This window comes from Cavia porcellus, unplaced genomic scaffold (assembly GCF_034190915.1).
Source record: "Cavia porcellus strain 051 isolate PalLab524CR breed Dunkin Hartley unplaced genomic scaffold, mCavPor4.1 scaffold_9, whole genome shotgun sequence".
NCBI lineage: Eukaryota > Metazoa > Chordata > Mammalia > Rodentia > Caviidae > Cavia > Cavia porcellus.
In genome coordinates this window covers 61371104-61396476 of record NW_026947492.1, presented here as the reverse complement: position 1 = coordinate 61396476, position 25373 = coordinate 61371104, and the positions used below count along the sequence as shown (strand labels likewise).

General features: G+C 39.2%; 1 protein-coding gene and 1 long non-coding RNA gene across 3 annotated transcripts in view; one reads left to right on the top strand and one right to left on the bottom strand.

Annotated features, from left to right (window-relative positions):
• Positions 1-212: 212 nt before the first annotated feature.
• LOC134477698 (uncharacterized) lies at positions 213-10294 on the bottom strand. The gene is made up of 3 exons (XR_010049844.1): positions 10121-10294; positions 7046-7181; positions 213-597 (listed from the first exon to the last, which is right to left on the bottom strand). It is a non-coding gene; the product is annotated as an uncharacterized LOC134477698 (long non-coding RNA).
• Positions 10295-10297: 3 nt separating this feature from the next.
• Mrpl48 (mitochondrial ribosomal protein L48) overlaps positions 10298-25373 on the top strand; it is a 58355-nt gene continuing 43279 nt past the window's right edge. The window contains exons 1-3 of one of the 2 annotated variants that reach the window (XM_003463403.5): positions 10323-10508; positions 21123-21175; positions 24440-24477. In XM_003463403.5, the coding sequence (XP_003463451.2) occupies positions 10488-10508; positions 21123-21175; positions 24440-24477 (112 nt within the window). In that variant the 5' untranslated portion in view covers positions 10323-10487. Of the gene's footprint in view, positions 10509-21122; positions 21176-24439; positions 24478-25373 lie in introns of both variants that reach the window. The other variant, XM_063256511.1, reaches the window with a different exon arrangement.

Here is a 25373-nt window from a genome sequence, read left to right as displayed (position 1 = left end):
AGTTCAATTATATTAACAATGAAAAATGAAAACAACAGGGACCTGTGCTGCTCTGCTCTTATATCAAACTTGATTATTTAGTTCAGACATTTTATGTTTCTCTTCTGTCCCTCATTCTCCTTGACTTTATTTCCGGCTATGTCCTGTCCTTAGCAGTGCAATTTCTACCCTTTACCAGCTCCTCCTCCTCCTCCTCCTCCTCCCCCTCCTCTTCCCCCTCCCCCTCTCCCTCCTCCTCCTCCTTCTCCTGGCACTAGCCAGGCTTTGAGGCAGCTCCTGGTCTGACCAATAAGTAATCATCCAGTGGTGGCAGGTCGGGCCACAGTTCCACACGTAGGTCCCCAGAGCCTCTATGGCCCCCACTGTACCCTTTCTCTAGGTCAGCCCTTTTACTGCTTGGGAGAGCCATGCTACAGCACATGTGCCAGTACTGGGATTGATGAGCTTGTAGTGGCTTGTTGAGGTGAAGGGCTTCTATACTGTGCAAAGGAGGAAGAAGAAAACCTGCTCCTCTTGGCCATGGGTAGGACCCCCTGCTAGGGTCAAGAAGTAGACAGTGACAACTGTGTAGGCATTAGGTGGGAAAATGTTGATTGGCTAGGAAAAAAATGAAAAAGGACAAATTTTAAGCTAGCAAACTTGCAAAGAGTTTTCAGTTTATTTACTTATCTATTTAACTTTTTTTTTTTTTTTTTTTTTTTTTTGAGGCAGGGTCTCCCTAAGTAGTTCAAACTGGCCTTAAACTCACTGTGGAACCCAGCCTGGCCTCAAATTCAGAGTGATCCTCCTGCCTTTAAATTTTGAGACAAGGTCTCTCGTTAAATTACTAAATTGCTTAGGCTACACTTGAATTTGTAATCCTGCTACCTCAGCCTCCAAGAATGCTAGGATTATAGGTATGTGCCACTTCTGGCTCATGAGTACTATTAACTTTAATAAGAATGAATTCTAAATGCTCAATCAAACCACTTTTAACCTAGGTAAATATACCTTTCCTAAGGATATTAAATTAGTGCTGAGATTATAGATAGGCCACCAAATCCACTTTGAAGTAAAATTTTTTGGAACATTTAAAATATATTTTAAAAATATATTTATGTTCATTGTTTATAAGGTGTGATAAGACAAGAAATACAGAGAAATAAAGAGATAGCAAAATAATAAAATGCACCAAAATCCTCAACGTGAGTTTATTGAACCAAATCTTTAATTTGAAATTATTAAACTCCACTAAATCAAAAGAAACAATTTAGAGCCCAATGACATCTTTATAATGGCATATTATATGGCTACAAAATGAAAATTTGCAGTGAGTTTTTTTTTTTTTTAGATGCATCTTGCTATTGTAGCCCAGGTTGATCTTAAAAATCACAGTCTTTCTGCTTCAGTTTCCCCAGTGCTGGTATTACAAGTGTGTGCCACTGGCTGGCTCTGCAGTGCATTTTAATAAACAAGGAAATAACTCATGTCATAAAATACTAGGAAGAAAACTTCCCCTAAAACTGTATTCAGATTAAATTAAAATTATTTTGAGGAGACATGGAAAAGAGCCAGCAGCAGCACTGTGCCTGTAGGAGCTGCTCGGGAGACCGAGGCATGGAAGAATGGCTCAGCCCACGTGTTCCACACCAGTCTGGGCAAATGGAGAGACCCCATCTTAAAAAATCAAACAAAGAAGATATGAGGAAAGAAAAATATAATGAAATGTTAACACACTGGTGGTCTTTAGGTGGCATAGTTTTGTTTTGACTTTTCCATATTCTCCAATCTCTTCACACACATACACCTCCTCCCTATATTTTGTGTTACTAGAGATTAAACCCAGGGCCTCATGCATGCTAGGTAAGTGCTCTATCACTGAGTTACATCTTTTTTTTTTAAATTTTGAGACAGGGTCTTACTAAGTTACTCGAGTTGATCACATAATTGGAATGTTTTTGCTTCAGCCTCCAGAGGAGCTGGAATTACAGGTGCCACTTTCATGCCCAGTTGATACTCTTTAAAAAGAAAAAAAAATAGTTCTTATGGGCTAAAATAAAAGTAGCTTGCAACAACCAGCTCTATTTTGATTAGCAAATGTTGGGGCCAAGGTTTAGTATTTTTTAGGAAACCCACTGTTCAAACACAAAGATTTCATGGTACCTATGATGCGTAAGCACTATAAAGATGTAGCAAAAAACAGTTGAATCAGGCAAGGATCCTAAAATCAAGAAACATGTTTCTAGTAGTGTGGGAAAAAGATATTTTCAAATAGTGATAAACAAATTAGAAAGTCCCTAACAGAGGTACAAGAAAATATGTTGAAGAGAAAGCTGGCAGTGTCATAGGAGCAATGAGTATACAAATAGAAGTGGTTGGAATGGTAAACTGGAGCTAGATCATGACATCTAGGTAAGAAGTGTATTGTTGCCAGCATGGTAGCACATTTCTGTAATCCCAGTACTTGGAGGCTGAAGCAGGAGGATTGCTGTGAGTTCAAGGCCAGCCTGAACTACGTAGTGAAATCATGTCTCAAAAAAAAAAAAAAGTGTATTGTTACATTGGAGTCTATATGTACTCAGTGAAGGAAATTTGTTTTTTTTGTTTGTTTGTTTGTTTGTTTTGGTACTGGGGATTGAATTCACGACCTTGCAATTGCCAGGCAGGTGTTTATGCAGATGAGCTAAATCCCCAGCCCCGGAAATTTGTTTTGCTTTTTTTGTCTTTTTGAGACAGGGTCCTGCCTCAGCCTCCCAAGTGCTGGGATTACGGGTGCACATTAAAATTCTCAGCTGTTTTGCTTTTTAAATCATTATCTGCATGATATGTGCTTTAGGAAAACTGTTTTTGAAAACAGAATAGGAAAGAGACTAAAAACTGTTGGATCAATTAGAAGATCTGTCAGACATGGTGACACATTCCTGTCATCTCAGCACTCAAGAGGCTGAGGCAGCAGGGCTGCCATGAGTTGGTGGCCTACCTGTGCTATACAGTGAGCTCAAGTCCAGCTTGCTATGTAAGCAAGATCTTGTCTCAAAAAGGAAAAAAATTAAAAGGTATACACAGAAGTTCAGGTGAGGTGATGAAGGGGACCACAGGCAATTTACATAAAGAGGAAAAGGTGTTCAAGTAAAGAAATAGATCAGATTTTAGGTGTTGAAGGTCACAAGTTCCTATCTCAATAGGTCCAAGTGTTATGATTGCCTGAGGAATTTATTTTAAAAATTGCCTTCATGTTGTGATTTTTTAAAATTTGCACCCATTTCTTGGTTTGGCAGACAAGAAAATTAATTACACTATATGCTATGAGTGGTTTGCTATGTATAGTGGAATTATAGTTATATTGTTTTCCAGTACATTTGTGTGTACCATCTGGGCCTCAAGGAGCAGAAATACAAAGGATTCCTCCTCTTCTGTAAGGAAAAATTTCTTACTTTGAGTAATGTGTAAACTACAACAGGTGGTTTAGTGTGGGTCAACATAAAAAGGCTGGAAGAAGTGCAGGAATATAGTCGTCTCCTGGAGGGTCGGATACCCCAGCGTCTGTCTCTACACCAGAGGGCCTCTATGCAGCAGGGACTCTTCCAGTACCCTTGTGCTGGAGGCTTAGCTGGATCAACCGGAGCAGAAGCGGTGCTTCCGCAGAGTCTTGCCTGTGTTGCATACCTAGCGGCCTGGTGTTTCTTTGCATCCTCTCTCTTATAAGCTTCTGTGACTTCATTACCTACTTGAGCTGCCTCTTGCAGCCTCTTTCATCATGCTTCAGCTCTCTCCAGGGTTAGGCTATCACAACTCACTCTGCCCAGCCCTGTACAAACAGAAAATCCCAGCAGAGATTGGGGAGCCAGCCCAATATCTTTCCGACTTTTTCTAGGTATTTTGCCCTCTTCAACCTGTAGGCTTTTATATATTTTTTTTTCCTTTTAAGTGTGATTTTCCTTGTAATGGGGCATACCAAAAAAAAAAAAAAAAAAAGCAGGAAAGTCCTCCTGAAGCTAACATAGTTTTTAGTCTGAGGTAGCTTTATTTATATTTTTTGTGTAAGCCATTTAAGAGCTTTTTGGGATACTTTTTTTTTTTGAGATACTTTTTATTAAGGTGGCCATAGAATTATTACTTTAAAGGAACTTTAACTTGAGATCAAACATAGTCTTCTAAATGGCCTCCCTTTATTCTCTTGTCCCCTAAGGCTTTCTCTGATGTAGCTGTGCTGAAGACTGGAACAGTTTTATTTTTAAAAAAGCTTTTAAAAGTTCACTTGTGTGGGGACTGGGGATTTAGTGCAGCGGCATAAGGGCCTGCCTTGCAAGCAGGCAGTTGTGAGTTCGATCCCTGGTATCAATAAAAACGAAAAAGACCAAAAAAAAAAAAAAAAAAAAAAAAAAGAAAGAAACACTGGCAAGCTAATGAAGAAGATATACAAATAGGCTAAAAGTTAAACTACCTTGTATTGGGGTGCAGAGAAAGGACCACACCATTCCTATGGATTGGTTGGAATAAACTATATAGGTAAAGTGCATCGGTTAGGGTTCTCTACAGGAATAGAATCATTAGAAAATATATAATTTATATAATATAATATAATATAATATATAAAATGTAATATAATTATGCAAGGGATACATTAGGTAGGCTTCCAAGGTCAGAAGTGGAAGAGTCCTCAGCAGCCATCTGCATGCCAGAGAGCTGAAGGATCCCGGAGCTGCTCAACCCAAAAAGATTAAAGGAACTGGGTGTGGTGACACATGCCTGTAATTCCAGCACTCAGGGAGGCTTGAGACAGGATAGTTGCTGTGAGTTCAAGACCAGCCTGGGATACAAAGTGAGCTCAAGGCGAGCCTGAATTAATTTTTTAACAAAAAAGGATCAAGGATCAAACTCATGACCTTGCACTTGCCAGGCAGGTACTTGCACTGCTAAGCTAAATCTCCAGGCCCGCCAGCCTGAATTTACACAGCGAGACCCTGTCTCAAAAACAAAAATAAAAACAAACAAAACGAAGATGAAAGGTACAGAACAAGAGGGATCACAGATCCAGTACTGGTCCAAGGTCACAGGCCTGAAGCTCCCTGGAGTCACTGGCATGAGTCTGTGTCAGAAGCCTGAAGAAACTGGAGATCAGTGTCCAAAAGAAGTGGCAGGATAGGACGCTTCCCCTCAAAAAGACTGCACTCTTCAAAAATGGGGACTCTTTTTAACTCCATCCAGGCTGCGAGGTTATTGGTTAGTGCCACCTACAACTGGGTGGCTCTCCCCACCCTCAGTGTGCTGGCCTGTGTGTCAATCATCCACAGACTCACCAAGAAATGTGCTTTACTAATCTGCTAAGCATTACTTACTCTAGTCAAGTGGATGTACCATGATTAACGGTCACAAAGGAAGCATTTGACTTGCGTCTAGAAACATCTAGAAAAAGGAGCAGGCATTTTCTAGGTGAATAAGTACAGAAATACCATCTCAACAGAGGAAATTGTAGGTATAAAAGCAGAGAGATGGAGCCAGGCATGGTAGCTCATGCTTTTAATCCCAGCACTTGGGAGGCTGAAGCAGGAGGATCATTTCGAGTTCGAGACCAGCCTGGCTCCTGGTACAAAGTGAGCTCAAGGCCAGCCTGAACTGCATAGTGAGACCCTGTCTCAAAAAGACAAAAAAAAAAAAAAAAAAAAAAAAAAAAAAAAAAAAAAAAAAAAAGCAGAGAGATGAGAAAAAAAGCAGAGAGATATGATACAGTTTGTTATGATTGGAGAATTACAGGATTTTATTCTGACTGAGGAATAATACTTGTTTTGGAAAAGGTGAGAAATGAGCCTAGAAAGGTAAATAGGAGCTAAAGAATAAAGGACTTGATATATATATTTAGGAGTTTAGACTTGATCCTATAAGCCACAATAGGGAGCCACTATATTTACCCTTTTTTTGGTCTTTTTGAGTCAGGGTTTTGCTATGCACTTCAGTCTGGCCAGTGATCCTCCTGTCTCAGTGTCCTGAGTGCTGGGATTACAAGCATGTGCCATCATGCCCCATTATATTTACTTTTAAATTAATGAAGATTAAATTAAATTATAGTCCTTAAATCACAGTAGTCATATTTCAAATGCTCAATAGCCATATGTGATTGGACAGACATGGTATAGAACATTTATATATCTACCAAAATATTTTTAAATTTTTATTTATTAATTTATTTGATTCTGGGGATTGAAATCAGGGCCTTTGCACCAAGCTACATCATCAGCCCTTTTTTATTCTGAGGCAGGATCTCACATTACTCAATCCTCCTCACCTGTCAGAGTGCAGGGAATAAGAGTTGTGTGCTGCTATGCCTGGCTATACACAGCAGAAGGTATTGTTGGGCAGGACTGCAATAGGCAAGAGGTGGGACACTAAACAGTTTGGCAGATGTGCTCATATTTGTGTTCAGACAGATCATATTTGCCAGGCATAGTGGTACATGCCCATTACTTCAGGAGGCTGAAGCAGGACGACTGCAACTTCCCGGTCAGCCTTGGATACACAGTAAGGTTCTGTTTCAAAAAGAAAGGCAGGAAAATATCATTCTAATGGCAGCATATAGGATGACATAGAAGAGGGAAAAAGATCCAGGGATATAGCTCAGTAATACAGTGCCTGCCTGACAAGTGCAAGGCTGTGCGTTCAATCTCCAAGACAGAAAGAGAGAGAGAGAGAGATTTGTTTGATCTTGTTTTGTTTTGTTTGAAACAGGGTCTCACTCTGTAGTCCAGGTTGGCCTTGAACTTGCTATGTAGCCCCTACTAGCCTCAAACTCAAGGTACTCCTCCTATCTCTGCCTCTCGAGGGCTGGGATTACAGGCATTCATTTGCACGCTCAGCTGTCCAATCATTTTAAAAGTGAAAAGGTCATAAATTATTTGGTTTCTCTATGATGAATATGATCATTATGTGTATCTAAAATGTACCAGTAAAATCTGATTGGGAAAGAAAAAGTTACTATTGGCTCTTTTCCTTAGCTCTACCACCATAGCTACCTTGCTGCCAGTGTTTCCTCATAATTAAGGGCAAAATCAGAATAGAATTTAGGTCTCACCGACTGACTTCAAGTAGTCTTTTGTAGATGGAGGCAAATGTTTCAGTCTTTTCCTTCTATCCTTTCCCAATAGGTCAAGTGGGCTTGACGAGCCTAAGACGATGTGGTACCCTCAGCTGATGGCCAAAGGAGTTTCCTGATGGTAAAGAGAAGGCAGTAGCAGGTAACACATCTGGGAGAATGTGAACCTGGCTTATCTCCCACCTAGCTGAAGATGCTCAGCACCCATTTCAGATCATCACTCAGAACACCTTTTACTGCTCTCATCTAAGTGATCACCAAAGCCTTTTCTTTCTCTCACCTTGATTCCTTTCCATCTCCATCAGTACCTTAAATTAGGTCCTCCTCCTTTTAAAATTACTACTGTAAATCTTCCAGCTGGATTCTTTGGTTCTGTTCACTCCTCCACTGTTTCACCCTTCACTGGTCTGATGGATCAAAGTTTCCCCAAGGCCAGGCATTTAACAATTTGACTCTAATTTCTTTTCTCACCAGTTTTTTCTTCCATGTTTACATTTTAGCCAGACTTGAAGTCACCACTCGTTACTTTTACTTCAAAAGACTGTGAGCTTCCAAGGACAGGATTTTCTTCATCTTTTTTTTTTTTTTTTTGAAACAGGGTGTTGCTATGCAATTCAGACTGGCCTTGAACTCACTTTGTATCCTCATTCATCTTTGCATCTCTGGCATTTAGTCCAGGATCTGGCCCACGGTAATATATATCTGGTAAACTGGTTGAATACTTTCATTTATCTTTTTTTCCTCCTCTTTCTCCTACCTATATAACTCATCTCTTCTAGGTTGTCTTTTTTATTAAATTTTAAAAAACTTTTTCAAAACCACACAACACGTGACAGATGCAGAAATGGGTCTGAAACCATATTTTATGTGAGTTCTCTCATTCCTGTTTTTTCCATGCTATCTCTGAAGATGCAGACAAGAAATGTCATAGCAGAAGATAGAGGGAAGGAAAAGGGGAAGGGAAAGGGAATTGAAATGAATAAAAATATGTTATGTACACGTACCAACTCCCCTTGATGAATGTGATCATTATGTATTGCAAACATGTACTAATAAAAAAATTAAAAAGTCAGGCACAGTTGCATAAGCCTGTCATCTCTGCAGATGGGAGGCTGCGGCAAGAGGATTGCTTCAAGTTGGAGGCCAGCCTGGGCTACATAGTGAATTCAAGCCTGAATTACTGAGTAAGACCTTGCCTCAAAAAAAGAAAAAAAAATTAAATAAAAAAGAAAGATCACAAGGGAGATGAGTTATAGGTAGGAGAAAGTGGAAAAAGAAGGTGGAGGGGCTGGTGATTTAGCTCAGCGGCATAAGCGCCTGCCTTGCAAGCAGGCAGTCGCGAGTTCGATCCCTGGTACCCATAAAAACAAACAAACAAACAAACAAAAAGACAAAAAAAAAAAAAAAGAAAAAGAAGATGGAGATATTCAATCAGTTTGCCAGATGTATATTACCACGGGCCACATCCTGGACTAAATGCCAGAGATGTAAAAGATGAATAAAGTACATCCTGTTCTTGGAAGCTGGACTTGAAATGTGACCTGTGTTGAGATGTCTTGATTTCTCCAAAGAAGATCCTGGTTTTTAGAGGCTGGATACAAAATGTCAGTAGCTAAGAGTGATGGATGTTATGGTTTGTGTTTGTATCCCCTAAAAGGCTCATCTGATCATTAGTGGGGCTTTTCAGAGGTAGATGGATCTACAGTGTGTATGATGGGACTGATTCATGGTGCAGTGCTTGGATTAAGGATGTGAGTGCTATCAGCCCTAAAGGCAGGTAGCCTGATAAAATATAAGTGACATAAAGAGACTTGTCCCTGGTCTCCTATTTGCTTGGTTTGCTAACTTAGGTCCACCATGAACAGTTTCTTCTCTATGATGCCAGGCCACCCTGCCTTAGAGCTAACTGATTACAGACTGAAACCTCTACAACTGTGAGCTAAGTAAACCTTTCTTCTTTTAACTTTGGGTGGCAGGTATTTTGTCTCAGAAAAAAGCAAAGTCAGTCACACTACACATATGCATGAATTTCTGGTTATATCTATATGACAGTGTCCTCTGGAAAGCTTAGTAAGTCTTTTTGTTTGTTCCTTTCTCTTTCCTACTCCCCAGTGTTTATGAACAACAAAAGATGGAAATGGTATCTTACCAGATTGTATTTACAAGGAAAGAACTCTTTGACCTGCCCTTTTTCAAACTTACAGTCCCAGTTGTATGGAACAGGAGCACAAGCACTGAAATGAGACAGCTCATCACTTAGGTAATGACATGTTTACTAGATACCATCTTTCTGCTTGTTAATTGTGAAATGGGTTTAAGGATCCTCAGCCTCACAGGGCTACGGATTAAAGCAAAGCATACATTTAAAAAGACCTCATGATGCCTACGCTTTGGTAGGTTGGTTTTTAATCCAATTTAAAAATTCATTTTTAGAGAGGGTAGAGAAATGGGAAAAAAATAGCTTCTAAAATCACAATAGTTTTTATTGAGGATAACCAGTAGTGGAACAGGAGTGGTAGTGCACGTCTGTAATCCCAGCACTTGGGAGACTGAAGCAGGAGATTGTTGTGAGTTCAAGACCAGCCTGGGCTACACAATGGGCTCAAGGCCTCCTTGAACTGCATAGGGAGACCCTGTCTCAAAAAAGAAAAAAAAAAAAAAGCAAACAAGCAAACAAAACAAACCCAGTAGTAGAGGTAACATGCCCATTTTTCAAGCAGTACTGCCATCTGTGTTGCCAAAGGGCTTTGCACACAAATTATACTAATTATTTCTATTCTCCTGTTAGTATATCTCACAATATTAGGTAGTTATTTTCAGTTATTAGGAGGCAATTTAATGGCAAACAAAGATTCATACAGCTTTAGAAATCGAAATTAGAAGTCAGATTCCCGTGTCCTGTGCCAAACGCTGGAATAAATTAATCAGAATCTGAGTCTTTCAAGAACATAAATATAGGGAAATGATAGTAAAAAATAATTCATAGTAAGAGGTATCAAATTTGTGTGTAAAACACAATGGTGGCACAAAAACGTCATTGAACTTTGCACTTACTTATTTATAAATCCGGGAGCATTGCACCGGGAGCCACACCCCTATCCCTTCGTATTTATTTTGAGACAGGGTCTTGCTAAATCGCTTAATTGTCCGGGATGGGCTCGAATTTATGATCCTCCTTCTGCCTCACACTGAAGGTGACACCTGAGATGTGAGAATGGCGTGTATGGGGGGATGGGTAGAGTCTTTCCAAATGTGGTTTCAAAAGCTGCCGGAACCAAGGTGCTGCAGGACTGGAATGAATCTCGGTCGTATATTGTTACCGGACCTGGACCCAGGCTGTTCAGCGTTTTCAGACTCCCAGGAATAGTAGCTGCTGGAGCAGATCTTCGGTTTCCACAGCTAGATACTGCAGCGACAAAAGATGAGCGGAACCTTGGGAAAGGTAATGTAGATTCCATACCTGCTGGGAAGCAGGGGAAATAGGAAGGAGGTGGCGGCGCACAGACATCCGGGAATGAAACACACTGGGGCGAACAGACCTTTCCCAGAAGTCCGTGCGGCGCCCCGTAGTAAAAAAGGATGCTCTGCCTCCTCAGAACCAGTTCCGACCCCAGCCGCACCCCTGTACTTGTGGTAGTTTGTGCCCGGTGCCTGGAAAGGGAAGAGCTTTACACAGGAAATCGCGGCGCTAAGACATTGTCTAAGTATGACTTTTGGCAGGTTATCTTATTTTTGTATAATCATTCAGGATTTTTTTTTTCCCGTGGAAGAAATTTTAGTTTTGTAATCTGGTTGGGATATGAAGCTACCTGGTGATCCTTAAGCTACTATCAGAACCGTCTGAACTTCAGTTCTTAAATGCATTCTTTGCCCGGAATCCCCTGTTCCCTTGTAAGATTTCAGTGGACTCTTTCAGAAAGTTTTATGCTATTGCTAATGATTTTTAGCAATTTTTAAAATATTAATTGTGGTACTGAAGATTGAACCCAGCGCCTTTGCACTAAGCTATCTTCCTAATCCTTTTAAATTTACTTAAATTTTGAAAATCTCAGTCTAAATTGCCAGGTTCCCCTTGAGCTTGTCACCTTTCTGCCTCCTAGTACACTACCACACGTGGATAACTATGTACTGCATATTAAAATATTATTTTAGCCATTAATCATAGAGACTGTATATTCTAAAAGTGTAAGTCCACATGGTCTTTGCTGTACTTTGATCTACCTGTTCTTACCTTAGGGCTGCCCAAGTGTCTCTAGAGTTGAATTTCTCAAAGGGATCACGCCTCACCCCATCCTTTAAGAAACCCACTCCTTCCCCTTAACCATTTTTTTTTTTTGTACCAAGGATCGAACTCACAACCTCGCACTTGCACCGCTGAGCTAAATCCCCAGTTCCTCTCCCCTTAGCCAATTTTAAGAATTTGGCCGGATCTGATACAAAGAAAAGAGAAAACAAATCAGAAAGTTTATAAAATTCTAGCATTAAAGTTGGTCACGCTGGGTCAGGGATATAGCTCAGCGCCTGCTCTGAGACCGTGAATTTGATTTCTGTTAGAAAAAAAAAAAAAAAAGATGGTCATGTTGATGAGTACTCTCTTTTCTATATAAAACTTTTTGACCACTGTGGTTCAAGTGCCTATTTATTTTCTGAATTCCTAGCTAGTATTACCGTTTTCCTTTTCATTTTTTTTCTAAGACAGCGTTTCACTATATTGTTCAGACTGGCCTTGAATTCCCTCTGTAGCCAGGCTGCCCTCGGACTCACATTTCCTCTTGCCTCAGCCTCCCGACTGCTGGGATTACAGACATGTACCACTGTGCCTGGCCACAATCTTGTGACTATCCTTGCCTCACCCTGTCTTGAAATATTAGCTAATGCTTTACATTTATTAGGAAATCCAGGTGTTTTTTCTCAGACTTGGGTTCTGTCCTTGCTAGCTGTGTAATGTTGGACAGGTTATTTAACTTCTCTGCTCTTCAGATTCCCATCTATGGAAATGCTGCTGATGTCCAGCACATAGAATTTTTGAACACATTGTGGAGAATGGCATAAGTATGTATAAGTACTTTTTAAGATGTGAATGATGATACAAGTAGTAACAATATTGATATAGGACCAAAAATTTAGCTCTTGGCAAGCATGAAGTCACGAGTTCAATCCCCGGTAACAACAACAACAACAAAAAGAATATTGATGTTCCATTGGTTAATAAACAGGTATCATTTAATTTGATTATAATATTAGGAGATAATCCTGGTGGATACAGCAGACAAGGAAACTCAGACCCAGTGATTATAAAACATGTTTCTAACTGCCTCATGGAGCCATGTAATGACAGACTTTGATAGTCAACATGAACATGTTCAGAAGAATACAGCCAAAGAAAAAAATTGAAACAAAAGCAATTTTTTGAAAGAGTTTAAGAAAAGAAAATCTAAAAAAAAAAAAAAAAAAGAAAATCTGGAGGTAATTATCACTGCCTTCTAATACTTGAGGGACTCCTGTAAAAAATAACTGAATTTATTCTGTCACACAAGAGTGGGGAAATACTGTAGGTTCAAACTATGGAGCTAAACTGGATGTGGTGGCACATGCCTATAATCCCTGCACTTGGGAGGCTGACACAGAAGTATTTGCCAAGAGTTGGAGGCCAGCCTAGGATACATAATGAGTTCAAAACCAGCCTGGGCTACATAGCAAGACCCTGTCTCAAAAAACCAAAAACCAAAGCCAAAACAACAACAACAAAAAAAAACTGTAAAGTTATGGGGAGATTGCTTTGGGTTTTCCAGGTGTGAGAACTTTCAGATAATTGGAGGTGTCAATAGATGTTCCAGCTCTGGACCAGAGAAGTTTTTAAATTGCATGTGAATCATTATGCACAGGACACATTGTTTACCCAGTGTGTGAGAAAGGTAATGAGAGGCACTGACTGAGGCCAGTGAGAAGAATTTGAAGCTCTTGGATTTTTTGTTTGTTTTGTTTTTTGAGATGAGGTCTCACTATTTAATACAGGCTGGACTTGAATTCGATGTATGTCTCAGTCTAGCCTTAAATTTGTGATTCTTAAACTTATAATCCCTGAAGGATTATAGGCATGTCACCTTTTTTTTTGGTGGGTTTTGTGCGTTTGTGTGTGTATGTTTAAAGTTTTATTGGTATGTTTTAGAGATACATAATGATAACATTCATCATAGAGAGTTTCTACCTGTATATAATATACCTTATTTCTTTTTTTCCTGCTTCCCTCCGCTCCCTTCAATACCTCGTCACTTCTTTATTTACGAAAGCTTTGTTTTCATTTTTTTCTTGTCCTTTTTTTCTTTCCTTTTCCTCTTCCCCCTTCCTTTGTTCCTCTTCTCATTTGGATATTTGCTTCCCCTTTCCCAATATCTATTATACATTTTTTCTTTATTAATACTCTCAGTTTCTAACACAAGAGAAACAATGCAATATTCACACATGTGTGACCCATTTATTTCACTTAAGAGTATGGTCTCAAGGTGCATTCAAGCTAGAAATGTCTCAAGATTATCCTTCTTTGAGGAATAGTAGTACTTCATTGTATAAAAAATAAAAACAAACAAACAAAAACCACATCTTTATTCATTCATTGGTTGATGGGCATTTGGGCTGTTTCCAAGATTTAGCTGTTATAAATTGTGCCACTGTAAACATGGGTTTGCATATATCGCTGTAATATGATGCTTTTAATTTTTGGGGAAGTCCTGTAATGCTTTCATTCTTCTGAATGGTTTTATACTACTTTGTTATGTTTGATATTATTGTGTGTGAAGGTATGCTAAACTATTTTGAAGAAAGAAGACATTATGGTAGCTACTGTTGATGTCCTATTGTCTTGTTGTGATGCGCTGTGTTGCTTTGCAATAGGAATATATGCTAGAGGAAAGAACCTCAATTTTGCTCTTAGCTAGAACACCACCACTTTTCACCTATATAGCTTTGGGTAGTGTGCATAAGCATATTAATTTACCTTTCTGAGTTTATATTCCTAACTATAAATGAGGGTAGAAATATCTACTTTACAGAATGGTTTTAGGAGTTAAAGGAGAGGATGTTTGGCATATGGTTGATTCTCAAAAAATGATAGTGTTAGGTCTGAGAAGAGGAAGAGGAAGGAGGGATTCCCATTCCTTCTCCACTCCTTCCTTCCTACCTTCCTTCCTTCTCCATCCTCCCCTTCTCAGACCTAACAGATAGGACATTGAGGCCATTATTATTGCCATTTGAATTTTACTAGTGTAAGTTGATATCACTTGCAGTGACTTATCTCTAGATGTACTCTCATGAGCGACACATGCTCATAGGTGAGGCTTTTTGAAGGTTGCTGGATCTAATTGGATTAGTCCACTGATCAGTTTAGCCTAGTTCTGGGTTAATGATAATGGTAAGCCTCACCCTGGCTGTGGATGGCACCAACCAATAACTTGTGGCTTGGATGGTATTCAGAAGGAAAGATAGAAGGCTGCTTCCTGCCTGTCCTGCCATGGGCTGTTTGTCCTCTGAAATGCTCTTCTGCCATGCCACCTTGCCCTGGAGGCCATTCAACTGTAGCCTGGAACCTCTATAAACTATGAGCTAAAATAAGTTTTTCCTCCTTTAACTTGTGGCTTTTGGATTTTTCCAATGATGAAAAAGTAACTGAGACATCACTATTTTAAGTAGTGTAACAGTGTGATCTCTCTTGTGTGGTGGTCATACTGTCAGATGTATTCTTTTCCTGCTTTCACTTGGCCACACCTGTCCTGCAGAACCTGCTTCTTTTCCTACCTTTAATAAAACGTTGCTACCATTAAAAAACAAAGCAAAGGAGGCTGGGGATTTAGCTCAGCGGCATAAGCACCTGCCTTGCAAGCAGGCGGTCGTGAGTTCGATCACTGGTACCGATTAAAAAAAAGGGGTGGGGCAAGGATTTAGTTCAGTGGCACAGCACCTGCTTGGCAGGTGTGAGATGCTAAGTTGATTCCCCATCCCAGGCCTCCTCCCCCATCTTGCCAAAAAACAAAAGGTACTATGACAGAATGGAAAACAGGCTTTGAATTCAGGCAAACCTTCAATCTTTCACACCCTAACTTTAGGCTATTTATTTGTTTGTTTGTTTGTTTTGAGACAGGGTCTTACTATGTAGTTCAGGCTGGCTTTGAACTCACTATGCAATCCTCTGGTCTTGTGCTAGGATTATAGGCACGTATCATCATATCCTGCTAATTTTAGGCAATTTATATAAATCTATGTTTTTTTTTTTTTTTTTTCTTCCTTTTTCTCGGTACCGGGGATCAAACTCACAACCGCCTGCTTGCAAGGCAGGTGCTTATGCCGCTGAGCTAAATCCCCAGTCCCATAAATCTATGTTTTTTTCTTTCAAAAAATAGAGGCAAGCTGGTTATGATGGTACTGCCTATAATCCCAGCAGGAGGATCACAAGCTCAAGCCCAGTTTGGGCTATTTAGCAAAGACCCTGTTTCAAAAGATTTTTTTTCTTTTTTGTCTTTTTGAGGTAGGGCCTCACTATGCAGTTCAGCCTGGCCTTGAGCTCAGTTATAGACCAGGCTGGTCCCAAACTCACAATAATTCTCCTGCCTCAGCCTCCCAAGTGCTGAGATTACAGGCATGTGCCACCATGCCTGGCTTTCCTATTCAAAATTTAAAAGAGAGGGGCTAGAATGGGGTAGACTGGGCATGTAGCACTGTGTGAAAGCTCTGGGTTAATCTCCAGTACTGAATAAAAAACCAAAAAAAAAAAAAAAATCAAAGCCCAAATAAAACCCCCAAACAAACAAAAACCCCAAGCAGTTATCTTAATAATGCTTCTATTAGAAGACTGGTATAGAGATTAATTTAAATTGTGTGAGTAAAATAGCACAAGGGATGTATATTTAGTAGATGGTACTTTTAATGACAAACATATTAATATTCATAAAATAGCAACCATTTGCTTGCCTTAAAGGTTTCTGAACCACTGCAGTCATGACTTGTCCCGGGCTTTCGTGTTTCAAGATCTCTCATATACTATAGATTTTGCCCCATGATTTTGGTTCTTTGGTAGTTGTTGAGTTCTTCCTTTGTTTCTGGCTCCAGAGTTCATGGAACAAGTATTTTTGTAACTACTATGGTAACTGTGTCCTCATTTATTCATTCACTGGAGTTATTGCCCTCTTCCAGTGCAGAACCCTAGTTTCTCTTCATCTGCTGATTAGGGGGAGGGAGTATTTGTGGATTGTCTCAAAATAGATTACTTTTGTTCTGATAAATAATGCCGAGCCTTGCAAAGGAGAAGAAGCACATTTCCCAGTGTTAAAAGGAAGATTTCACAATACTATTTGAACATCTTCCAGAAAGTTGTCAACCATTTAAGCCTGGCTTTTAGATAATTAAATCATTAGCTATTATAGAGAATCAGAAACTTGAAAAATTAAAATGAGTGAAAGCGAGTCTTGTCTATATCTTTCTTCACACCAAATGGCATTTTTATATGAAGTGACCCATCTAAAAATATAGTCCGGTACTGGGAAGTTGGGACAGTAGGATTGTAGGTTCAAGTCCCACCCAGGGCAAATTACTGATACCCTGTTTCAAAATAAAACAAGAGCTGGGAATGTAGCTCAGTAGTGGTAAAATGTCCCAGAATTCTATCTCCAGTACCATTAAACATATATGTGTGTGTGTGTGTGTGTGTGTGTGTGTGTGTATTTTCTTAAAGTATATCCTTTTCAGCCTGATTTTTGTTATTTGTTATGGTTAATATATCTTGGGCTCGGAGGGAACTTTGACTCATGCATTATAATAGAGATATGTGGTCAGTGATGGGGGAAGCCAGCCTGAGCCCTCCAGGGTCTCCCATTTCCCTGCTTTCATGCTAGTCAATAGTATGGTAAGCATATTACATGCATTCTTTACAAAGTATGTGATTTAATTGTGCTTTTTCAGACTCTCTGTAGACTTTGCCCTTCCGTCTATCCATATTCTTCCCAATATTATAACCTCACATTCTCTCTTGAGTTTTCTGGGGTTTTTTTTGTTTTGTTTTGAGTTTTCTAAGTTTGATGTTTCTTCTCCTGATTTATTAAGTACCTTCATTTCATTTATGTAAGAGAAAGTATAGAAAAGAGGAGAAATGGATTTTGGAGTAACAGAAATCCACAATCTGTAGGTTTGATAATAGCTGTGTGACTTAGGGTAAATTACTTAACCTTAGTTTTCTCCACTGCAAAATGGAAGTTATACTGTTTATCTTGTAAGGGTATTATGATTTAGAGACAGGGTAGGTAACCAACAAAATAGATATCAGTGCTTAATAAATGGTAGCAATGATTATCATTCATTTACTTTTCTAATCATTTATCTACAAAACCAAACTTTAATGCTATATAATGTACCTGTAAGGAAAACTAGGACATATGTGTCCCTCCCCATGAGAAGTTGTTAGGTTAGCATGAGGTCCTTGAGTGATGTTAAGATCGCATTGAGGAGCTGGAGATAAAGCTCAGTGGCATAGCACCTGCCTGGTTAGCACAAGGTTATGAGTTTGATCCCCTATACAAAAAGAAAGTCTCAATGAGATAGCATGTTTACTTTTTTTTTGTCTTTTTCCTTTTTATCGGTACCTGGGATCGAACTCACGACTGCCTGCTTGCAAGGCAGGCATTTATGCCGCTGAGCTAAATCCCCAGCCCCTCTTTTTTTTATTTTAAAGAGGATAAAGCAGAATAAAACCACCCCCCCCTAAAATACCAGTGTAAAAGATACAGGACTTTAAAACATTACAAAATCAACAATAGTTGGGGCTGGGGATTTAGCTCAGCGGCATAAGCACCTGTCTTGCAAGCAGACAGTCGTGAGTTCGATCCCTGGTACCGATAAAAACGAAAAAGACAAAAACAAAACAAAACAATAGTTACCACAATGCCTCTTGATGTCTTCAAAATACCTGCAGCTGGCTTTGGACATAGTAAAAATCAAACACAACAGAACAGAATAGAAACAATAAAAACAAAACAATGAATGCAGTAAAGGACTTCAAAACAAGCCTATAGTAAATCCAAAATTGCTACCATGATATATCTTGCTGTCTTTGAAATAGTTGCTCCTGCCATTGAATTTCACATAATCAAACAAAACAAAAGAGAATAAAACCCAACCCAATAAAACAATGGAAATGATATAGGACTTCCAAAACAAGACCACAGGGAATTAACAACGGCCGCAACCCTCAGAAGGAAATCCTCCTTAGATGTCATACTACCTGACACTGTCCTCTGAACCTATGATCAGACCACTGACCATAGACCTGCAATGTTAGTGAAACACCAAAGCACCACAGGCACCCAATTGCATTTCACCTCCATAACTATCATCACAGCCTGTGTTTCTCCAGATAAGTCTGTCACTTACAGTGGTTTATGGGATTGGGGTGGGGTTGTGGGGTTTGGTACTTCTTGTTTGTCAGCCTGTGTACTGGAAGGGACTGTAGTCTTTCTCCTCCAGTCCCACAGTGGTCTGCACATGGTGCTGGTTCCCAGAGTTTGCTTGCTAGTGTGGCTTTGTTCTCCCTCTCTTGGTCTGTGAATGGCACTGACTCACAAGGAGAGGCTGGGGTCTGTCTGTTCTGGTGCACATTTTTTTTTTGGAGACAGAGTCCCTTTATGTAGTTCTTGCTGGCCTGGAACTTGCTTTGTAACCCAGGCTAGCCTCAAGGTCATGGTGATACTCCTGCCTCAGCCTCCTGAGTGCTAAGATTATAGGCATGCACCACCATGCCAGGCTGTCTGCACACTTTTTGTGCCTACCTGTATGTACTTATCTACAAAGAGGATTCTTGTCTTTGAGCACATCTTGAGCAATGTCTATAACACCAAAAAGCTAAAGATTTCTTCTGGCCATTTCTGCCTGTCCACTTGGATATCTTGTCAGGTGTGCTTGTTCATGATAGCTATTTTGACTTCACCATACAACGCCTATGGGATTGCTTACCTCTATAATACAAGTGTATCATTTCACCACCCAAAAGGAAACTGTGCTTCTTGGCTGTACTGAGCTCCCTAGACCCTCCAGGCCCAGGAAACTGCTAATCTACTTCTTTTCTCTGTAGATTTGCCTCTTCTAAATATTTTATAGAAATGGTATTTTACAGTGGTACTTTGGTCCTTTGTGACTGGCTTTTTTCATTTAGTGTAATAATTTTGAGGGCCATCTGTGTTGTTATATTTTTTTAAAATATTCTTATATTTCCTTTAAAATATACTGTGGTAATTGACATAGACTTTAAAATAAACTTAGTGTTGGACTGATTTCAGATTTACAGAAAAGTTACAGATAATACAGAGTTCACATATACTCCTGTATCCCTATTATTAATATTTCACCTTAGTATGGAACATTTTTTAGGATTAATGAACCAGAGTTGATATGTATTAACTATAGTCCATACTGTATTCAAAATGGCTTAAGGTTTTTGTTCTTGTTTTTTGTTTTGGTACCAGGGATTGAGCTCACTACCTTGTGCTTGCCAGGCAGATGCTTATGCTGCTGAGCTAAATCCCTGGCCCTTCCTTAGGTTTTTTAGGAGATCAAATCCAGGGCTACATTCCCTGAGCTACATTCCCAACCCTTTTTTTCTTCTTTTTTTTTTTTGGATATAGGGTCTTGCAGTGTAGTTGAGGGTCACCCCAAACTCGTGGCTATCCTGCCTCAGTTTCCCAAGTACAGGCTTACAGGCGTGTACCATCAAGCCTGGCTGACCCAGCCTTTTTCTGTTTTTTATTTTGAGACAGCGTCTTACTAATTTGCCCAAGTGGGACTTGAACATGCAATCCTCAGCTTCCCAAATTCTGGAATTACAGGTGTATGCTGCTGTACCCTGCTTATATGTCTGTAGTTTATATTTCATATCCTTTTTCTATTCCAGGATCCCATCCAGAATATTGTATTACGTTTAGTCATCATGTTTCCTTAGGTTCCCCTTGACTGTGACCGTTTCTCAGATTTTCTTATTTTTGCATAATAAGCTTTTCAGATATACATTTTGAAGGAATCAGGACAGGGGCAGGGGCAGGGTGGAGGTGCAGCTCAGTGATAGAGACCTGCCTGCAGTAGCATGTACAAGGCCCTGGGTTTGGTTCACACCACTACAGAAACAAATATGTTGAAGGAATTTAAACTGTTAACCACATGCATAGGCTTTTCTTTTTAAGGCACCTTAAGGACAGACATTTACTATTTATTGTTTAGTTTATAAAAAGAGCTCTTGTTTGTCAAACACTTTCTTAGTACAGCTATATTGCTGATCTTTCAAGTGGGATCTAGCAGAGCAGAGTAAGACTATATAACTAGGGTGGATGGGAGAAGCTGCCACTGCTGTGACCTCTTCTCATTATTACTGTTTCGTCAATATTCATATTATTGATATTATTATTGAGATATATAGTATACTGTAACAGAGGCATAGCCTTTGGAATGAAACAGTACACTTAGCTAGTTATTAGCTATGAGTTTTTGAATATAATCTCTCTGGAACACAGGTGCCTCATTTATAAAATTGTCTCGCAGTGTTTGAGAATTACAGAGGATGTAGAAAAGCCCCTTTTATAATGTTGTGCACGGAACGTGCATAGTAGTTGTTGATTGATATTAGAAAAAAAATAAAATTGAAAAGGGGAAATGGTATGAAAAAAGCAGTATAGGTGGGACTTCTTTATTTTCAGTATTTTCCTAAATAGGAGGAATACTAAAGATGACTTTGATTTGCTGGCAAGCTTGGTTTTAATGGATAGCTTTGCTAATAAGAATCTTTGGGTACTTTTTGGTTAGTATACTGTGGCTTTCCAGCCTCTTTGAATAAAGGTGCTTGGGGGTCTGTGAAAGGTTAACATTGTTGGGGCTGGGGATTTAGCTCAGCGGCATAAGCACCTGCCTTGCAAGCAGGCGGTCGTGAGTTCGATCCTTGGTACTGATAAAAATGAAAAAGACAAAAAAAAAAAAAAAAAAAGAAAAAAAAAGAAAGATTAACATTGTTCTAATGTAGCTGTTGCTGCTGTAGGTGCTGTGCCTGCGGAGCAGTATCATTTTAAAGGAAGCCTTTTCATTCCTAAGGTAAGAATATTAACAAATACAACTAACAGTAGCATTCATAGTTCACATAGCATTTTTATTTCTTCTTGTCTACTTGTGTGTCTCAAGCTTTAATTGCCTGCTGTGTTTACCCCTCCTTATTTTCAATAAAAGGCATTTCCATTTGACGAGTTGCTCTGGCCAGAATCCTTGGAAATATCCTTGACAGTTATTTTTCATACCCTACATCCAGTTCTTCAATAAAACATGGTGGTTCCCCTTTTAAAACATACAGTGTTGGGTTGGGGATTTAGCTCAGCTGCGTAAGCTCTGTCTGGCAAGTGTGAAGTTGTGAGTTCTATTCCTAACCCCAAGAGAAACAAAGACATATACAGAGTCAAGCCATTCCTTACCTCCAGTTTCAGCCTCATGATTATTGCTCTGCTGAGCCACTGGGGACCACTCCTTATCTTCCACTCACCTTTTTTTTTTTTTTATCTAACAGAGTACTACTCAGCTATATAGAAGGATAAATTTGAGGCACTTATAGCTAAATGGCTGAACCTTGAGAGCATACTCTTTTTTTTTTTTGTCTTTTTCCTTTTTATCGGTACCAGGGATCGAACTCACAACTGCCTGCTTGCAAGTCAGGCGCTTATGCCACTGAGCTAAACCTCCAGCCCCCATCTTCCACTCACCTTTACTGTCATCACCCTTCCCCCTAACTGAGCTCTCTGGCTCGGCTTTTGTCTTATCTTCTTCACACTGAGTCACACAAAACCAAATAGGCTCACATCATTCCTCTGCTCAAAATTCTGCAGTGTATTCCTTCTCACTCAAAATAGTTTACAACTCCTGTCATAACCCGTAAGAGCTTATATAATCTGTTCCCATTTTATGCTCTTTGATCAGCTTTGCCACACTGACTTCTCATTCCTGAATGGTCTGCATACTCTCCCATCCCAGGGTCTTTGCACATTCTTGCCTTAGATATACACATGGCTTGCTCCCTTATTTTATTCAGGTTTATAGCAAACTCCTGATCTTTCTACCAAAATAACCATTTCCATCAAGGTCTGTTCTTTGATCTTACTTTATACAGTATTTCTTAATGGCAGGTATCACCTCCTGAGGTGGGCATCTTGGCACATGACTGTAATCTCAGCACTTGGGAGACTGAAGCAGGAGGGTTGAATTAAAAGCCAGCCTGCGCTGTATAGTGAGACCCTGTCTCAAAAAACAGAAAACCAAGGAACAAAAAAGATTTTACCACTGGATTTCAATACTGAACCTCAGTGACTTGGTAAAACAAGTACTAATATCCATATATAAATAACTGAGGTCCAGGGAGATTATTTTGCTCTAAGATGGGTTAGAATTAAAAAAAAAAAAGAAAAAGAAAAAAAATTAAAGTGCAATCCCAAATTTATTTGTTTATTTATTTGCTTAACTGTATGACATATAGAATATATCTTTGTTACTGTTTTTTTTAGGGTGCTCCTAAAGTACATTTAGTAGTTTATTTCTCTATTCAGCAGATATTCACCAAATATATTGTGTCTAGCAGCCACAGGATGTAAAATACTGAATTGCATGTCTTCTTGGGCTGCCTTGCACTCATGACTAGATCATTAGTCCTTTGCGTTTATTTAAGTCTTTCTCTTCTTATTCATTCCTTATTTAATTGTTTTTCCATTATTAGTCAACAACTATGACACCATGCTACATTTTTGTCTAACCTTACATTTTATCTCAAACCTTAACAAAACACTACATATAAATATAAATATCATTGCATAATAAAGGAAATTGACTCAGTTGAAGATAGATTTTCAGTCTCATAAGGTTATACTATTGTGTGTGTGTTATTTTATTTTATTATGTATTGGCACTGGGAATTGAACTTGGGACCTCAGTGCTTGCCAGGCACTGTGTCGCTGAGCTATACCCGTGACCTGTGTGTGTGTTTTAAAGATAAGATAATTGAGTTACTGTGATAGCAAACAACTTAGTTTGGAAAAGACTGAGTCAGCATTCAGTTGATGATTTTCTTTTCTCCAGTTTGTATCACAGTCAAAGTTTCTCAGGATGTAGAACTAAAATACTCCATTGCCTAATTAGCTGAACAGAGCCATATTCTTCTTGGTGCTGTCTGGCTTTTGTATTCAATCTGGCTCCCACTGCTGGCTTTTTCTCTCTCTCTTTTCTTCTGGACTATGGCAAGAACTACCTCACTGGTTTCTTGCCTCAGCTTCACCTCTCTCCATTTCATGATTCACTTGCTGCCAGGCTTACCTTCCCAAAATTGAAGCTAGATTAAATCACTTCTGTGTTTCAGATCTGCCAAGAGTGTCCCCACAGAGTAAAGACCAAACTGCTTAGCATGGGGGTTTGTCATGGTCTGGCTGCTGAATAGCTCTCCATTTTATCTTTTCACCCTGCCCTGTTACAGAAGTTCCACTCAGATCCTGCTGCTTGCTCTTTCCCAACTATACCTTTTTATACCTCTGTCTACAATAATTTTCTTCCAGTGGTAAATAATTGAGAACAGGCCTTCCTATTTTTTTGGTTTTTTGTTTTTCAGTGCTGGGAACTGAACCAATCCAGATTCTCACTCAAGCAGAGCAAATGCTGTACTACTAAGCTACATTATTAGCCCATGGTTCCTCATTTTTAAAACCTCAATTCAAAGATGTGTGTGGTGGTACAAGCCTATAATCCCAGCATTCAAGAGGCTGAGGCAGGAGGATCTCTGTGAGTTCGAGACCAACCTAGACTGCATAGTTAATTCAAGGCAAGCCTGAACTGCATAGTGAGATCTTGTCTCAAAAAACCAAATACACACACACACACACACACACACACACACACACAAATTCAATTCAAATGGTTCCTCTTCCTTGGTAGAAGCAGTACTTTCTTTTGTGTCCTATTGAATCTTGTACATGTTCCTGTTCTGTATCAATACTATACTGTGGTTTATATTTACTCAAATATATTACTTTTTTTTTTTTTTTTTTTTTTTTGTCTTTTTTATTTTTACTGGTACCGGGGATCGAACTCACGACTGCCTGCTTGCAAGGCAGGTGCTTATGCCGCTGCCCCCTATATATATTACTTTCAAGTAGATCACAGTTGGGGACATTTTGCTTTTATTTGCATCCTCAGTAGGTGTTTAATACTGTTCATAGAAGAAGGGAATAAGGGAATATATAGCATTGATATATTCTTAAAGTTAAGTTTTAGTAGCTTTAAAAATAAATTTAGATATCTAATTATATTCAACATATTTTTTTTTCTCTTTAGATTCAGAACTTGGGGAGAGAATCCTATTTATTGTACAGGTAAGTCTGTACAATATGATTTGCCTGCTTTAAAGTGACCATCTAACGCTCTGTCATAATTCTGTTGAAAAGGATGCCTAATGCATCTTTGGGAATAGTGGCAAGGACCAAATTCCACCCCTCTCATAGGTCAGAACTTTTGGTGAATATAAAATAATAAAGAGCAATACAGATTTCATGTGTGCATGTGTGTTGACTTGCAATTATTTTTCTCACTTAATCTGTGGTGAACATGTTTATACTAAAATATATGTACTATTTTTTATTTTAAAGAGGATATAACAATAAAACCAACCAGTGTAAAAGATACAGGACTTCAAAACATTACAAAATCAACAGTAGTTAAAATGCCTTTTGATATTTTCAAAATAGCTGCAGATAACTTTGGACACAGTAAAAATCAAATACAACAGAATAGAATAGAAACAGTAAAAACAAAACAATGCAATAAAAGATTTCAAAACAAGCCAATAGTAAATCCAAAATTGCTACCATAATATATCTTGCTATTTTTGACATAATCAAATAAAATGAAAGAGAATAAAACCCAACTCAACAAAACAATGGAAATGATTTAGGACTTCCAAAACAAGACCATAACGAATCAACGATGGCATCCCTCAGAAGGAGATCCCCTTAGATGCCACACTGTGTACCTCTATCCTCTAAACCTGTGATCAGACCACTGGCCCTAGACCTGCAATGTTGGTGAAGCATGAAAGCACCACAGGCATCCAATAGCATTTCACCTCAATAGCTAGCATCACAGCCTGTGTTTCTCTGGATAAGCCAGTTGCTTACATGGTGTGTGTGTGTGGAAGGGGGAGTGGTACTTCTTGTATTGCCAGTCTGTGTGCCGAAAGGGGCTAGGGTCTGACTTTTCCCAGTCTGGCGGT